At 41.4% G+C, this 18,917-nt stretch overlaps 1 protein-coding gene across 1 annotated transcript; it reads right to left on the minus strand.

Annotated features, from left to right (window-relative positions):
- Positions 1-268: 268 nt before the first annotated feature.
- LOC135498188 (uncharacterized) lies at positions 269-18,772 on the minus strand. Its single transcript, XM_064788395.1, has 9 exons — positions 18,672-18,772; positions 15,802-15,926; positions 12,866-13,063; positions 12,443-12,591; positions 12,066-12,150; positions 11,707-11,866; positions 11,169-11,362; positions 2,760-2,837; positions 269-2,300 (listed from the first exon to the last, which is right to left on the minus strand). The coding sequence occupies exons 1-8, from the start codon at positions 18,736-18,738 to the stop codon at positions 2,778-2,780; spliced, it is 1,038 nt and encodes a 345-aa protein (XP_064644465.1). The 5' UTR covers positions 18,739-18,772; the 3' UTR covers positions 269-2,300; positions 2,760-2,777.
- Positions 18,773-18,917: the final 145 nt, after the last annotated feature.

Consider the following 18,917-nt stretch of genomic DNA (forward strand, 5'->3'; position numbering starts at 1 on the left):
GCTTGGTTCTGGGTCCTCAATATCTGAATTGTTTGTAACGGGAAAGCCATTCTGAGCGGTCAAGGTGTCACTAGAGACAGGGACAAAAGCACAATCAGGAAGACATTTCTGAATTCCTCAGGCAGGGACTTTCAAAAGGGATCAGGGCCATGGAGAATCGGAGGATATGACTCAGGAAGATGAAGACTCTACTGTTCCACAAAGGACAGACACTTATATGTGATTATATATTTTAATGTCAACACTTGACTTCAACTATTTACAACTATTTACAACTACACAATTACAGTGACACAACATGGAACTCTTTAAACACAGCAATCAGCTCTTGGTCTGATTAAAACACTCCCAAAACAACTCAGCAGTCAGCTCTTGGTCTGATTAAAACACTCTCCAAACAATCTCATATTTACAGTAAATGGTTGATAGAAGGATATCGACTCATGTTGATATCTTCGCCGTCTATAAGACGGACCATGAGTTCAATTAACTCGTCCAAAAACTCAACTAGATCTTCTAGTTCTATAAAAGTGCCAATGATGATGATATCATCTGGATATATGTGCTCATTGTTTATCTCCCCAGAAATACCAATAGATTAGATAGGATTGCTCAAATATAACCCTCTGGGTTCAGGAGCTGACTCAAGTCAATTTGGAGTTGGTACACCAAAAAGATCAAAGCTACTGCCTTTGCTTTGCCTATAGATTAATCAAAGTACATTCATCCTCATGGATAACCAGTGCTGCTATTAGCAAGCTACACAATGCATAAACATGTGCGTGAGGAATCTGACAGAATGTAAGACAGTACTAACCTGACTTAAATGATAATTCTCAGTGTACTAGTAAGAGTTCTACTAGGAGAACCGCTAGTTGGCTAATTGGGCCTGGTGTGCAGGCAATCTCATTGTTTTGGGGCTTACATGAGCTTTTATACCCCCCTACGGGGTCCTCCCACGGGCTATCCCGTCCCCAGATAAATTACGATTCTTGAAAGATGCTCAATGTTTTGAAAGATGCACCAACTTTAGGCACAATTTGTAACCACACTTCAAAATCCAGAGCTTTGAAATCGACATCCCCAGATGCTATAAACATAGTTTTACCACATGAAACATTTCAAAACACTTTTATGCTCAAAATATCCTGCTTTTGAACCACTTTAAAACTTACAACACGCGGAAAACAAGGGTCCAGCTTCCAAACAAATTGATGAGAATGACGTCATCAAACATGGCGGACAAGTTTACAAAAGTCCGAAATTGCACCCGTAAAAACACTTATTACAAATACACAGTTACTTATAAACTTACCAGGAAGCTCTAGATAAATTGGTCCTAAGGAGACAAAGGTCCCTCCAAAGTTTGATGATCTAACACCACACAGTTTTGTGTAAAATTGTCTTCAAACACGAAAATCTGCTCCGGTAAAAATCTTCTAGGTACACATAAACTGCTCACCCGGAGAACGAGTACTGACGGCACAGCGGTTGTATGTACAATGCGGACTCAAACCGGTTCCAAGATGAACGAAGCAGCTAAAGGTTAATTTGTTACATTTTAATGGAAAAAAATTGGAGTGGTTCCATCTAAACTACCTCAATATGTCAAAATTAGAATTCAGCGTAAGAGGTTGCTACATGCACTTAACTCACTTTTGACCAAATTTTCGATTCGGCGACTCATGGTTCTCACCGCCTCAATTGCTGATGCTTTCGTGTTGTTCCTAAAGTAAAGTTCAATCGGGGTTAATCGACTTCCCAGGATTGTAGCTGACACAAGGTCGAGTTACAGTTTGTAACCGCCGCCGTATACGTACAGACGCACACAGCCACGACGAGTAACAGCACAATATGGCTTAGGATCTAATAGACTGCAAGCCATACATGCCATAATCACATTGAAACCTTAGACATTAGATATTACGAGTATTTGCTATGGAAATGTGCTAACTCTATGTGTTAGTGTTAAAGCAATGTCATGCAAGTTAATTCGGAGTGAACACTAGAATAAAAAAACTGTTAATTTTGAATTAACCTTTGGTTGTCCCAGAACTTTGCAAAGTGATCTAATCTCATGGTTAACAGCGGGCTTATTCTTGTTAATAGTGTTAACCCAGAGTTTACCGAAAGATTTAACGTGGTCATTGATAGGACACAAACTAACAGTTAATCTTTAACCTTTTTGCCCGGAGAAAGCGTTTGAAAGTTGCAACAGATTCGATGTTGCGCCCAGATTGACGCTGCGACCAGTGATGACACAACCAACGGGTTTCTGCACTTCACGTTTAATATAGGAACTAAAATAGAATAAACAGGAAACATACTAAGTAACTGGTAGAAATTTAACAACTATGAACAAGTAAACACACCCAGCGGCAAGCATGCAATTAGCTTAACTAAATTACTAATTAATTAATTACCCGGATGGAGCTCCATACACCACACAGTACTTTGACCCGCCCATACATTTACAATACCAGACGGTCATACCGGACAACACCCTGTCCTCCCACATGTAAATTACCACTGTACACTTCCACAGGCCTATTACACAAAGATCTATACAAAGCTGGCTATCTACAACCAAACTAATACAAACTGGCTTATCACACCAAACTAATACAAACTGGCTAATCACACCAAACTAACTAAACAACCCAACTGAATACGTGTAACTACTTTGAAACTGGTTTCACTGAACCTAGCGATATCCACCAAGTGTACATTGTATATTACGAAAGGTTTGGCACACTTACCCTAAGCAAATTCACACCTCATTCCTTCTCCTCATTCACACCAGACAGGAAGTGTTCAGAAAGCCACTGGGCAACATCCTACAACACAACCATGTAAATGTAATTCCACACTGATATAATTCGATTTCGTTTGATTTCGTTTGATTTCTGCCGGTGTGGTATACCACAAGCAAACCGCTCGACCCGCAGCCTAAAGGTTTTCCAAGCCAATGACCACTACTCGGGTGTGGTCTGATATATATCTCTTGAAATCAATCCCGTGCGGTTTTGTGTATGAAACCTCCGAAAATCAGAAATCAAACCATGTAAACCATGGTAACCGAGTGAGCCCATTAAAAATCATACAGATTCCAGACCAAATTTCCCGCTATTTTTAAAAAAGGACCGACTGAATCTGGATAGTGAGTTCTTGCCTGATGCCGTAATAAGATCCAGCCCCACCAATCATCAGTCTGGAAAGTGCAGATATATCTCTGGGCTACTACTCGAGAACCTCCTTGGACATGGAGGACCAGAAAAATGGAATACCTCTCGATCAATAATCTACCACGTATACCATTGGGAGAAACCAATGGTGTTTTACACTGTCACTTGGTTGCTCAAAAAGCTACACGAACCTTCTTCTGGTATACCCGTGAACCCATTTGACGACACGCCACCACCCTCTCCATACACGTGGCCTTCTTTTCACTCAGATGACAGTGAAACCGTGCATCAACGTGTAGCGCGGCTACTGTTAAACAGTCCGGATTGATACACAATAGAGCACACGCTAAAAGAGAAATAGCATCGTATGTGCCTCCATCTGGCTGGGCGATGCCGATGCCAGAGACAACTATAGTGAACTCTGCACTGTGTGCAAGCGCCGCCATGTCTACCAAAGCCACCGAACATTAAAAAAACTAATAAATCCAGCGATCACCTAGCACTGTAAGGTAACGCTGTTAAACGTCATAATTGATCTGTTTGTCTGCAGCAAGATGTCTTAACATGCCATATTCAATATTTTGAGACCACTGCGCTGATGATTCAGGGTTATCTAAGGCACATCGGATCGGATCTTCGCAGTCCAGGTGTGATGAATCCCATTTATTGTGAGTCAATTGAGCAATTTAATCTAAGATCAGAATCATGTAACCATAACCATGGTCATAATGTTATCCAAGATCATAGTGATGTAATATGGAATCAGTTAGAATCAGGAATGAACATTCATGTAGGACTGGACAATAGTGCAGATCAATGACTTTACAATGACTTAACAATGACTTGACAATGGCGAGTGGTTGGGTGATCTATGGTTGTTGGTGTGTGCTTTTGGCGAGGACTCAGAAAGACTCCAAGGAAAGCAGTTGGTTATGCTTGCCTTGTGATTTGAATTGATTGGAGCTCCAGAATCCCTTTTCGGGGAAGCTGTTTATCGAATCCGGACTTTTCGGTTCGGGAATTATGATCGCCTGGCGTTGGTGCTGAATGTGTCGAATTGGAGCTCCAGAATCCCTTTTCGGGGAAGCTGTTTATCGAATCCGGACTTTTCGGTTCGGGAATTATGATCGCCTGGCGTTGGTGCCGAATGTGTCGAATTGGAGCTCCAGAATCCCTTTTCGGGGAAGCTGTTTATCGAATCTGGACTTTTCGGTTCGGGAATTATGATCGCCTGGCGTTGGTGCTGAATGTGTCGAATTGGAGCTCCAGAATCCCTTTTCGGGGAAGCTGTTTATCGAATCCGGACTTTTCGGTTCGGGAATTATGATCGCCTGGCGTTAGTGCCGAATGTGTCGAATTGGAGCTCCAGAATCCCTTTTCGGGGAAGCTGTTTATCGAATCCGGACTTTTCGGTTCGGGAATTATGATCGCCTGGCGTCGGTGCTGAATGGAGTCTTCGCTGCAGCTGTGAAACGCACACATATACGTATTCGAATCGGAACGCCTAAATTCCGTATTCTTATTGGGAACGGATAGCCTAAGTCCGTATTCTCATAATTGCCTTTTAACCCTTTACACCTCTGTGTCGCCATATCTGGGCCCTTACTCGGAACTGGACATTTTCTCAGTTATACTTGGAATTCATCTTTGGAACTGGACCTTTTTCTCAGTTACCCTGTGAACATTGCCGTGTGAACTTTGCCCTTGTGAACTGAAGGGACTGAACTGAACATTGCTACACTTTGTACACGAACTCTCATGACTAATATTTATATGCTTTATTTCAGCAGATGGCTATAAAAAATTTTTACATAATTTTCTCTTATAATAAACTCTTTGTTATTTTGATATAGGTGTTCAGCTGTTTTAACAGAGAGGTACCAGTGCCTTAAAAGCCGCTACGTCACACCAGGCTATTGTTCATATTATCAATATAGATTAATCTACACTGGATATTATATGTATGCACCACAATCATGGAGAGTCTGGCTGAAATTAAAAAAAGAGCGTTCCGCCTGACAAAAATATGTGTTTACTGTAACAAAACGATATCTCAAGTCATTTATCATCCTCACACATCAAACGAATTCAGTGATTTTGATATAATGGTACGTTTGACATCAGGACAGTTGTGTCTTACATTTCAAATGACAACTTCACAAAACTGCATCGAATATAGACATCAAGACCCCTACCTGGCTGACGGTGGTTGCAAAGCAGAAGCAGTGTAAGGTTAGTCACAAGAGGTACTAAGAGCTGGACAGCATCATCCTGCAGGACCGTGCTGAAAGCAACCGACAAAGAAGCTCTCTTCGGAGAATTTGCTGGAATGATCAAGTTCCAAGAGCACACAGGACCTATCGCCAATACTTCACCGTCATCGCTCGCTCACGGGGTAGAATGATAATGATGAGGAACCGACGATATTTACTTTTTTAGCTCTCACTCTCATGAAATACAGAATTGGTTTCGAACTGAAACAGTAGCACAATACAATCTAAGGAACAATAACAGTTGTCAAACGGCGTGATCCTGACCGTTATGGATAGCATGGGTAAGATCGATTCTTATGACTGATGATAGCTGCTGGCTTAATGATTTTATTTATTGTTCTCCGTTACAAAACCAAACCTTAAAGGAACTCTATAGGCAGTAGCTAGGTCGGCAAGATAAAATCACAAGAAATCGCCAATAGGAGTCTCTCACATCTCACAGTACGTCAAAACTATTCGTGCTTGTAGGAGGCATATATTTAGTGGTGAATCTAACATGACCCAGAGCCCTTACCTGCTTACCGTGTATATAGTCACCTGAAGAGAGTCAATTTGACCCGCCTGCTCCTGCCTATAGTCCCCCTTTAAGCAAAACGTATATAAGTGACAACACAAACACATTAGATGAATAGTTCATCGTATGGTTGGTTTGAGACGAAAAAAACATGATATGTAATATTAAGTAAGTGTGCTGAGGGGGGCAAATTTGTTAGTTATCAACTAGTAGTATTAATACAGAGAACAGTATCCCAGTTAACTCGGAAAATTAGTTATGCCGAGAACGACAGAGGGTCCCAAAAATTTGAAAGGTGTCCAAAATATGTAATATGTCAGTGGTGGTGTTGGTGGAACCACTCTCCCTCGAGCCATTAAAGAGGTTGAATAGCGCCTCCAGAAGCAAGCAACAGCGCCACCCGTAGCAGAAATAAGAACTGCTTAGTGACGTAATGGTTTCCATATACGGCATCTCATTTGCATATTTTTACAACCTTATTTACTACGAGTTATAAATATGCCAGTAGCACGTGGATCATGCCGGGCGGCGCTGTCAGGTGTTTCCACTATGGGTTACATAATCGGCTACAAAGAGGCCAGTGTTCTAGTAAATGAAGTTAGCAATGATAGCGAAAGAATGTTAGTGTATGTTACGCAGTCAATAGCGATAGTAGTGAGTTGGAGAGAGGAGAAAATGGAAAATGGAGAGAATTGCTAGCAGAAAGTCAAGTTTTGAATTACAGTAGTTAGTAACCATAAACTGATGATCCCACGCCATGCAAACATTTCAAATCATGCTAGGTGTTCAGTGGTAGGCCTCATAATCAAGGACAACAATCACAACCAATCAGAATAACAACTCGTTTAACCCTCTTTGTAAAACATGGCAATTATAAGGCCATGATGATCTTTCTGTTACCACCACAGCCACGGTGACCGAAGGCCTGATCCAAGACTATCTATTGACTGAAGTCATTCTAAATACTAGTTGACGGAACATGTGTACTGCATAGTCACTAGTGTTTTAAATATGATTCACCTTTCACCATGTCCTTTCTCTTTCAAGGATAAAATAACATCGCTGCTGAATACGCACGGCTTAGATTCTACAGATCCGCACATTATCCAGGCGTGCTACATTCACAAGAAACATAGGTTTACTCAGTACGGGAGTGACCTGAAGAGAAAGGTAATTCCTCTAATTTGTATGCATCTGCCTGGGTTCATCCAGAATACAGTTACCTTGTCTTTCGGCCAAGCTATAGCAATCGAAATCAATAAACGAAATTCACACAGTATGGAACATACACATGATTAACATTGAGTGTTCACCCCGGGGTGTTCACTAAACGATCTTAAGTTATTAATTAACGGCCCCAAAACTTATGAGAATCAATTATTAGAGTCCCAGGGTAACTTACATATAGGTCGCTATTAGCCTATTAGCAGAGGTGTATTAAGTGCTTAAGTCGCTTGACCAGTCTTATGTAACCTGGTACAATCACATGCACCTCAACATCAACAGTTTCCACTCAACTGACAATATACTGCTCATCGTGATTATGTTGAATAGGATTGTCTGATGAGTGCTGTCTGCGTTGTTGGGCTGGAGTTTCGATATTATTCACCCTGCCCATTAACATAAATCTAAACTTATCCGATATAAACATATCTGATCTAGATTGATCTGTTCTGCTTGATATATTTACTGTAAGTGTATATTTCTATTCAACAGCTAAATGGAAAGCCCAAGGGAGTACATCCCATGGCCATGCCGGTCGGTACATGATACATGGTTCATCCAACAGTGTGATATGTGCTTGTCATGGACCTGCCATAGAGTTACGATATATGTTTCATTACATGTATTCAGTTAGCAGCAAACATGTATCTGCAGATTGCAAGTGCACCCCTCATGTACATGGAGATGGCCAAAATTAGACTATTCATCACTACTTTATTTTGACCAGACAAACAGCCATACCCTGTGATATTGCATTCTTATTAATCGCTCGCCATTTGCATTGCAGCGCTCATTTGCCTACAGCGTCAAGCTGTTCCGTCGAGATGAGGGCCCAGCAGAGCCAGAGGAGAAAGACTTTTGGCGTGGCTATACAAATTACAGGTGCCTAGCTGTGGGTAGCCCCGACAGCTGGGCCAAGCTGTAGGAGATAGACGATAAGCGGATGGGGAAAGTCATTGATTGTAACATGTAATTATGGGGGTTAATTGAACAGAAGGGATTAATTGTAAATATAGCGGGAGTTTTTGACGTGATAGGCATCGCCGCTCCAGTCATCTTGACTGCAAAGATCTGGTTACAAGAGTTGTGGAAGGAGAAATATCAATGGGATGAAGACCTCCCTGAGCCTGTAAAACAAAAATGGGCAACGTGGTTTAAAGACTTGCAGAGGCTGAAAGCATACAAAATCGAACGATGCCTAACCCCACCCGAGTCTGAAGGTCAACCAATATTAGTCATCTTCGGTGATGCGTCTGAAAACGGATTCGGCTGCGTCGCGTACGTAAGATGGAAAACTTCCGACAGCTATGAAACTCGGTTCGTGATGGCAAAATCTAGGGTCGCGCCGCTAAAACCGCTCACAATACCGCGATTAGAATTACAAGCAGCAGTCTTGGCCAGCCATTTGAAAGAAACCATTATTGCGGAAATGCGATTTTGATGTAGAAAATACTGTTCTGTTTTCTGATTCTATGATAGTTTTAGCATGGATAAAGAGTGAAGCCAGAACCTTTAACACATTCGTATCCAACCGCATTGGCGAAATCCAGATGAAGACGGATGTGAAAGGTTGGCGGCACTGTCCTAGCGAACTGAACATTGCCGATGACGTCAGCAGAGGGTGCTCCGTGGAAAACTTGGCTGAATCTTGGAAGTACGGGCCACCTTTTTTGAAATTGCCCATAAGTGAGTGGCCTACCGTGGAAGACACAGACTGTCAGGATGAAAGTGAGTTAAAATCCGCTCGCATGATCATGAATGTATCCGTAGCCGCGCCGATACTTGCAAACATGAATAAATTCTCATCTCAGTCACGCGCAATCAGAGTTACAGCGCACATAATGCAGTTCATACAAAACTTCTGCACAAAGTGGAAATTCAAATGTCAGCCGCGTTCAGGACCATTGTCAGTAGAAGAAGTTGAAAATGCGGAGAAAAAACTTCTCATTCATGCACAATCTTCGCTTCATCTGTTGCTTGGAAAACATGAGCTGGCCAGCCTTTCACCATTTGTGGACAGTGAAGGAATCATTAGGGTAGGCGGACGAGTAGGAAAGGCTATGGTTAGCTATGATACACAACATCCTGCTCTCTTGCCAAACAATCACTGGTATTCAAATCTCATTGTTCACAGGGCACATCAATATGGACATTCTGGTGTAGCAGCGACTGCGGCGAAAGTAAGGAGAAAGTACTGGATTATTGGGGTGACTAGGCTGGCGAAGACGGTCAAGTATCGATGTGTCTTCTGTCGCAAGATGACAGCCGAGTCAGAAATGCAGATCATGGCAGAACTTCCAGTGGAGCGCTTACAGCCAATGACACCTCCATTCAAGAATACCGCATTGGATCTCTTCGGCCCATTCAAGATTAGGATAACCAGAAACAAACATGACAAGGCATACGGAGTATTATTCACCTGTCTAAATGTGCGAGCAGTCTACTTGGATATAACCGTTGACTACTCAACCATGGAGTTCCTTCAGGTCCTACGGCGCTTCTTCTCAATCCGAGGTACCCCTCAGACCATCCTCAGCGATCGTGGTCCCCAACTGGTAGGTTCCGCTCCACAAGTGAAAGAATGGTGCTGCGAGCGAGGGACAAGATGGCAGTTCCTGACCCCCACAGCTGCGCATCATAACGGGTGTGCCGAAGCTCTCGTCAAATCCTGTAAAACCGCGCTCAAACACGCAATTGGAGATCAGGTTTTGACAGCATTTGAGCTACAGACCGTACTATTTGAGGTAGCTAACCTTGTAAATGAACGACCAATCGGGCGTTGCTCAACGGATCCGGACGACGGTGCGTATATCTGCCCAAATGATACGTTATTAGGACGAGCCTCAGCCACTGTACCCCAAGGGCCATTCCAGGAGACGAACAATCCAAGACATCGTGTTGAGTTTTGCCAACAGATAGTGAAGTCCTTCTGGAATCGTTGGTATAGAGACGTCTTTCCGTCATTGATGCCTCGCAGAAAATGGCAAACTACAAGAAGGGACGTGTGTGAATGGGACTTCGTTCTCATCAAGGAAACAAATCCAATCCGCGGTACATGGAAAACCGGGCGCGTTGTGAAAGTTTATAAGGGATCGGATGGGCGCGTGCGAAACTTAACAGTAAAAACTGCGTCCAGTGTATATGACCGCCCAATCACGAAAATCGTGGTTTTGTATCCTGCAGAGGGTTGGGGGAGATGAATAGATTATGTCATCGCCGGGGGAGAGTGTTTCGCTGTAAAAGTCGAAACGGAAATGGACTATATTATTTAAACAGTATTTGAAAAGCCCGCGTTAAAAGTTAGGTCTTTAGGCGCGAATTACGCATTGGACAAAGGGTCGCGTGATCCGAGCGCATGACCTGTAATTTTGCACCGTCACGGGATTAGCCCATTCAAGAGACATTTTAACTTAAGGCGTAAAAGTGGACGGATCGCGAACAAGTCCGGGGCAAACATTTTATCTTATCAAAAAACAGGAAAAACAAACTATATGTGGATTCGTAAGTTTCAATTTTATCCTATTTAGACACTCATTAAATCACTTGTTAATTGGTGTAGGTTTTCGGTGATACAGACATTTATTTCACTTATTAGGTTTCATGGCCAGGCTAGGTTGCCAAAATATAATGCTAGATAAGTTGGATTCAGTCAGTTATTTCTATCACCAGCGTCATGTAAATAGGCATTGAAACCAGGTGCGTCAAAATCATCAGGATTATACCTTTAGTTTTGTTCGTTAAAATTCTGTGATAATTTGCAATGTTTTATGTTTATGGAAATGGTTTATTCACTGGTTTTAAATGGCAATTTTTCTGTGTACTAAAATGTATAATTTATTCCAGGTTTCGAATAAAATCTTTATATCGAAGAACCACATATTCCTTCTCCGTCCTTCAGTGTCCTGGCCGGACACGTCACCAAGTACCTCTGCAAGAAACAACATGTCTCATTAGACTCATAGTCATACATACCATTCCTCTCTCCAAAAGCCTTGGAAATGATGCCAAAATATCCTTCGCTTTCAACTCTTTGTTCTCACAGATCTCACGGTGACGATTTGTTGCGGTTTTAGCCATCAGGTCCGAAACTTTGGATGCCGGTTCAATGTTGTGTTTCAGCCATGCTGTCATTTCCTTATACTCTTTTTCGGGTAGAATCTGCCATTCTGATGAAGATAAACAGAGACTTGAATAAAAAAACACAAATATAATTGTTTGAGAAAAATTTGTTCTGGTGTAGTGGCTAGCAGATATCACCCTGGATGAAACTATGGCCTAACTGCACTTTTACCAGCAATGTTAACCACTGATTGTGAGGCTCCTAATCACCCCATATTGACTTGATTAAATCAGGACATGTATCCCTCATGTACACCTTAGGTACATGTAGATCTCAGTGACTAGCACCACCAACCGAACGAGGTGTGATGGTGATCTAAAACAACTTTTCTACATTAACCCACAAACACGTCTCAAATATCAAAGCCTTGGACAATATTATTGTGATTACCTGCAACAGACAACACCTCTTCAGCAGGGACTGTTTCAGGTAATTGGACCCTTTTCTTAACCATCTTCAGTTTTGCCTCCTCTTTGTGAACATTGTATATACGGTCATTGATAAAGCCCTTTGCAGGTCGACCACCTCGAGCCCTTTGGTAAAATTCTTCCTGAAAGATGACGAAGAAAAAAAATGGCTTCATGCTGATGCTTCTGCGGACACATTTTTTCTCCTCCCCAGGCGCTCCTCGGCTGTGATATCAAGAACCGCTGGCGCTGCGAAGAAAACTAGCAAACTTAGTTTTACATAGAAACAATGACACCTTGTGATCAAGGAATTGTTTGGTTGTGCCTCTCCGTCATACTTACAAAGCCCTGTCCCTTCGGATTCCTCAGACACGGTATGACTGTGATAATCACAATGGCAAGTTCCTCCGTGTCCTCTGTTTTGGGACTGGAAATTAAGCACACGAATTTCACTCCTTACATGTAAATGCAATACACCAACACACTACTTATACTTATTAGTAAGGAGATGATTCACACTGATACACTAAAAAATAAATGTAGTATCAAGGATGTATACATCCTTGGTAGTATGTTCTCTAAAATCACTTTAAGAACCCCCCCCCCCCCTAATATCAGTTTTCGAAATAACAAAGTTTCGAAATAACAAGTGCTGCGGCTGCTGGCCTAGCCAAATCAAGCAAACACATACACATACACATTTTTTGAAGGATACTTACAATTTTCCGCATTTTTCAAATAAAAAACCAGTTGCTATTTTCACAAGTCTTTTCCTCAACACTGTTGGGGCGAACCCAAGCTTCTGTACATCCGCTAACAAAGATCTACCACCATTCTGGCTGCATAGGAAAGTCTTAAAATCATGAAACTGCAATAAAGATGGCAAAGCTCTTCTTAATTGAAAATATACATCTTATAATGATGATGAAATTTGTCTGTAATAAATACATAAGTCATAGCAAAACTGACATAATTTGTTGATTGGACAGTTGGAAATGCTGACCTGTTCAATTTGTAATGTTACCCATACGCAACTTCTCATGGCAAATTATGTGTATCAATTGAAGAATGAACCTTGAAGCAGTACATTGAATCATGGAGGTATTATACCTCCATGATTGAATTGAAATAAAAATATTCACCTTAGTTGATACTGGATGTGCACATATTTTACTGCCACTGGGAACTGAACTTGGTGAGAGATTTAAAAGCGTAGAATGCTGGACTGGACTACAATCTGATTCTGAATGAAAAGTTGAGCTAGATTCTATTGGGACGTGTATGTTATCATTTTCTGTGTCATCGCTGGTGCCAGTCATATCGGTTGGTGGAGATGCATCCTGAAAATAAATTTAAAGGTACAATAACATACAATAACTTCAGAAAACTTTGCATTTCACTTCAATACTTCACACCTTCAATGTGATAAATTGTTCTTGTATTTTCGAATTTTTTTTCTCGCAAGTACACACTAATGACTAAAATCTCTGAACATACCAACTTATCTATGCCTCGGAACAATGTAACGCAAACTGTCATGTTCATCAAACGACTTGATGAGGTGAAAGGGGTGATGGTCAAGCAATTCATTGACTGTGATGCACAGAAATTCGTCTCCTTCCCGAACAGCATAGGCATGATATCTGTCTTCAAACCACAGGGTTTCCCAGACTTGAATCAACAAATATACTAGAGTCTGGTCATCAATGAATACCTGCTCTATTTTTCAATAGAGAGGATTTCCTGATTCCTTATCACAGTCCACAGAAACCATCTCGTTGGCTCTGTACTCTATGCCATGGTACCAAGCGAATTTAGCAGAAAAGACTTCAGAGTCAACAGGACAGCCAATTGCCTCTGCTATTAGACTGTGATGGGGCTCAAAGTGATCCAGGGGCTGGAGCAAACCCTTCCCACTTTCCAATGGCTTGAACTCGAAAAGCTCCTTCCTCATGAGGGCATCAGACAACGTCATCTGATGGCGTCTGGCCATGGTTTTACAAATATTTTTAAAGTTGCAGGTAACTTGGGCAACTTGCTTGAAGAATGCATGTTTTCCCTCAAATCGCATTGATGAAAAGTGTTTAAGAGGTCCAATGGCTCGGATTACTGCAGGGTAATGTAACATATGATGGTGCTTTGGAAGGAGGTGATTGTCTGGGAAGGTTGTGAAGAAATGGTCATGGTGTTCTTGAATTAGTCGCTGGAGGTAGTAGGTCTCTTCTTCACTCACTTTTGGGGCAAAGATGATGTCCATGCAGGAAAGCAGGAGACGTATGACTTGCAGGTGATCATTACATGTATCTTCAGGAACAAGGTCGCCAATGAGAATCAGGAGATGCCTGATTAGAAAATAGGCCTGCTCTGCTTTTTGACCAGTTGCAGAAGTTGAACGATTCAGGCTTTGCTCAGTTATCACAGAGGGTTTGTTTGACGACTCAGGAAATCCATAATCAAATGACACTATTCGGTCGTTGATCACATCGAGAGTGAGCACACCTTCAGTGATGATCGCCTTCAAGACCAGTTTTACCTCTATTAGGCCAACCCCCTCAAGAATGTCATGCATAATGTCAAAGACATGGTTATCAGTGACATGATATCCTACTAAGTCATTCAGCGGACACATCCTCTTTACTCCGGTTCTACTAACATCATCAACGGCTATGTCTCTATCATATGTCTCAACTGTCCTAATCAGGGAGTCGTCTTCAGCAGTTGCAGTGTGAGCATCATCTCTCGGCATCGAACATCTGCGGCAAGGAAAGTTAGCTGTAAATCCCTCAGCAAAACCTAGCATGCCATGCAGCCCCAAGTTATCACCTGTTGTCTGGCCTAAAACCACACGCACTTTTGTTCCATCATCACACAACAAACCCTCGGATTCTAGCACTTTCAGATCATCTACAATTGGATTCAATATTGCATTAAAACCATAATGCTTTATGTCTTTTGAGAGGGCAACAGCAAGCAAGAACATATTCTTTAAACTGGACTGGTGTACTGAGTGAACATATTTCAGGGTGAAGTAGAACAAACCCAGTTTATGGGTGCCAGCTTTGGGAGAAAAAGGGTTTGTAGTTTCTAACTCATCAAAATACAGTAAAATATTTATGGTCTCAGGATCGCACAGGGCTGGGTTGGATTTGTAGTAACTGCCATCTTTAAAATCTTCAAGAATCCCAGGCGCATGTTCCCTGGTCTTGTACTGTGGGATAGCATCCAGCAAATCAGCATCAAGGACTTCTAGCAACAGGTCTCCGATAGGCACATACTCAAATGTGTCACGCTTTTGGCGTTGGAGGACAACACCAGAATGAGGGTCTGGCTGGGGATTAAAGGCAACTCCAAGCGGAACAGAAACTGGAGGAATGAAAGTGCCGAGGTTTAAAAAATATTTGTTTTGAAGCCATCCAGTTTCTAAACCGGTAAAAGGTATCCGACTCTCTTCAAAATCATTCATTAGGTCTGCCAAATCATCATCATTCCTCATCCCATTCCCGAGGTCTTCCACTACCTTCTTCGTTTTCTCTTTCAATGCTTCAATAATTTCAGAAAACATTTCGGAAGTGCATTCAATGACAGTGTTCAAAGTAGAGAGAGGCAGGTTTGCCTTGGCCTTCAGTTTACTAATGAACGATGAAGCTATTGACATAACATCAAGCTCAGCATGACGACTTTGTCCTGAAAATCATTTACACCATCAATTTCAACATCATCTCCAGAATGCATCATGTCTTCATTTTCACTATTATAATCAAACACCTCTCCGGGCACATCATTTATAAATGTATCATTGTTGCTGTCTTGTTCAAGAACATGTTTCATCAAATGCCTTTTGTAAGGCCAAACAGACTGAAAGGTCCGTTGGCATCCATTCTGTGCACAAACAAAATAATTTCCAGCATAGGTTATTGCATGAATGGTTCTCAAATGAAAGAACAAGGAGTGGAAGTCCCCTTTAATGTTTTTGGAACAAACAAAACACATGAACTGCCTGGACTGCTCAATTACTACTGAATTATCCTTGACCTTTCCTTTAAACTCTTGCAGAATTAAGATGAATCTCACATCTTACCGATACAGCATTCCTGTTCAATGACAGCTTCTGTTTGAATCGAAGTTGTGTTCCAATCCTTGGAATTAACTCCTTCAAAGTATCCTCGTCCAAGAGATGAAAACATTCCTCGTCAATGCCATGTTCTGAAGGAAAAAAAGGAGCAGAGAAGCTTTTACTGATTGTGTCTAGAAAAATATTTTATTATACATGTATATTACAAAAACACTGATACGCCTATGTAAAAACACCTTTCATTAGACTTAGCGTGACAGCTCATCTCGAAAATAGTCATCCAGCACCCATTATACCAACATGTGACCATATGGTGAAATCTTTATTTTTTGGATACTTTTTTAGGTCTAAATTTTTTTTCAAAACAATTAAAAAAAAGGAAGTGACTATTTGGCAAGCCCGGCTTACCAAACAGCGCCTTTTTTCTGCCCTAGATGGAGAGCCGAACTCATGCATATTCAACCATCCAGGAGCTCATTATCATTCGTGGCAACACGGTCAGCAACACTGGAGTTACAGTGAAACGCCTTTAGAAATGCACACTAATGCATTTAACATGCTTATCAGTTAAATCACGTTTATGACTTTTTTTGTAAATCCATACAGTCATGTACATGTACATGCTTCTTCATGGATTATTGACCAAAACCCGAGTTTAGTAACAGAAATTGAATCGAGAGCGGGAAGTCGGCCATTGTTAAAATATGCGCATATAAATTCGAATATGACGTCACTGCTCTCTGATTGGTCAACATGTTGTAACCTCTCCGGCTCGCCAAACAGGGTAGTATTTTTGCCCTGTTTGGCAAGCCCGGCTTGCCGAACAGAGTTGATTTTTAGTGCTGTTTGGCAAGCGGCTCTCCAAGCAGGGCAAAAAAACATGCCTGTTCGGCGAGCCGCTTGCCAAATAGACCCGGCCTAAAAAAAAAACCAATGGCTCTTTAGTACATGTAGTACATGGATGCCTGCGGGTATAATTCATTACCATTCACTTACCTGCACATGTCTGGAGAATGGAAAAACACAATTTAAAAAAAAAGTCAATAGTGTGAGTTGTACACTCAATTCAAAGATAAAGTTGATTTTGGCAGGGCAGGGCAAGAAAATAGGACAATCACTCGAGTACAGTTACAGTAGCATTATTCATATGTCGTGAATGTAGGAAGGACAGGCAGCAACAAGTCAAAGGTTCACTGTGACACTGACAGTTCTACAGACTGTCATGACTGTTGCAGTCAAATCCCAATTTTACACCACATTTTATTTTGATTGCAGAGCTAACAAAATTGGCCCTTTTAACATTTATCATTATTTCAAATCCAATTGTAAATCACTTATGGTCTGAGCGGCTTGAGAAATCTACTGGTACTGGTATTTAGATGCTCTAAAAAGTGAGCATATCTTCATTTCTAAAAGACAAGATTCTCTTTGTTTGAGTGCCTAAAGTACAAAAAAACGTTACCGGTATACATGCTTCAAGTTTCATAACTATTCAGCAAGTCAGCTGATTGTCATGCATGTAGTTACATTCAAATTCCTGTTGCCAGGCCTAAAAAAACAGGCCAAGGACCTTCTGTTCAGTGAACAATTACATTACCAGCCAAGCCTTTATCTACATGATTGACATCGAATCGAAATACATGAATACCACCTCAGTCGTCATTAATAAAACATGAAATATTTATCTGCTTTCCTTGATAGTCAACATAAAGTCACTAGTTTTCTAGCAAGGTCACGAAATTAGTTGCCACTGATGGTGCTGCAGACCAACTTCAACAAATCATACAACAAGACATGTATGACTGCAAAAATGACCTCTTTAGACTATAAAAAACATGCTGGAACATTTACATTGCTGTCGAGCACAAACCCAATGAACGACAAGAGTTGGGTTTTATGCTTCGTACACGCAATGTACACATTTCTCATAGTGACCAGACACCGACAGCCACATGTAGACCAAAGAGACATACTAGTATCATGTGTATGACAATCAATCACTGATCAGCAGAATGAGAATGATCAATCTCCAATGACAATGTCATTGATATTGATAATCGAATACATGCAAATATACACGCATTCGTCGGATTCGAATGCGGTCATCCAGTTTCAACCAAGGAGTCAGTCAAAAAGGAAACTTTCTAGTGCTTCATAGCACCGTAGACTGAGTAATGTTCTTAATCCACTTTTATGCAGTAGAGATGTGGAAAAACAGCAGCAGTGACTTAGTCAGGAAGCAAAATCGGTTCACTCGTTGAGCCAGATGATGGCAGTCGCCATGATGGATCAACAAAATCAATAACGAACGATGCGCCACCTTTGTATAATTTTCAAGTAACATGGCGCGAATATTCAAAATAAGAAGATAAACTGGCATGCACGTGGACTAAATGTGCGCCTTCTACCCAGTCGTATGAAACACAGCTTCAGGCCTACGCTTTGATGCAACATGTTTCGCAGTCATTCCATGCAAAAAAACCCCCAGCAACTAAGTTATCTTCCCCCCGAAAAAACGGACACAGATTATAGCTGCGTCTGCGGAAAAACTGAGAGAAAGCGCAACTTCGAACAGAATTATAAACGTCGGCCTAGCCTATATTTCATGTATTTGAGGCCGAAAGTGATATAATTCAATAGCCTAATGCATTGCGGACTAAAGATTTATATTAGTTTCACTCTAAGAATGTGCATAGGCCTACATATCTTGATGAGAAAAAAGTGTACGTGATTCGGACGGCCTGTGGCTGTGGCATGTGTGGTGCGCGGCGCGGACGGCGGGCGTTCAGAGTGCGCCTACCAGAAAACGGCCTAAAATAACATTTTAAACTACGAAACGTAAAAAAATGGTAATCTAGTGGTGCTATGTGACTTACCGTTGAAGACTGATATTAATTCCTCCATACCCCACTCCTTCAGAATCACCTCGGTGAAGTTTTCCATTTTGCCCGGAATCAAGCTTCTAATTGAAGCGAGGATAAAATGGCCGCTGATCACTTTAACGTCTGCCAAATTACGCGGTCCTGATTGGTGGACGGTTTTACTAATTAAATAGTTATTTCTAGATTGCGCACATCTGATTGGTAAGGCTTGTTAACTTATTATTTCAACTAACTTTATTT

Source organism: Lineus longissimus, chromosome 13 (assembly GCF_910592395.1).
Source record: "Lineus longissimus chromosome 13, tnLinLong1.2, whole genome shotgun sequence".
Taxonomy (NCBI): domain Eukaryota; kingdom Metazoa; phylum Nemertea; class Pilidiophora; order Heteronemertea; family Lineidae; genus Lineus; species Lineus longissimus.

Coding starts and splice junctions, on each gene's coding strand:
- LOC135498188 (XM_064788395.1), bottom strand. CDS start 18,738: ATGGAAAACTTCACCGAGGTGATTCTGAAGGAGTGGGGTATGGAGGAA. Junction 12,592..12,865: donor CACATCCAGTATCAACTAAG/GTGAATATTTTT, acceptor TCTTTATTGCAG/TTTCATGATTTTAAGACTTT. Junction 11,867..12,065: donor ATCCGAAGGGACAGGGCTTT/GTAAGTATGACG, acceptor GTCATCTTTCAG/GAAGAATTTTACCAAAGGGC.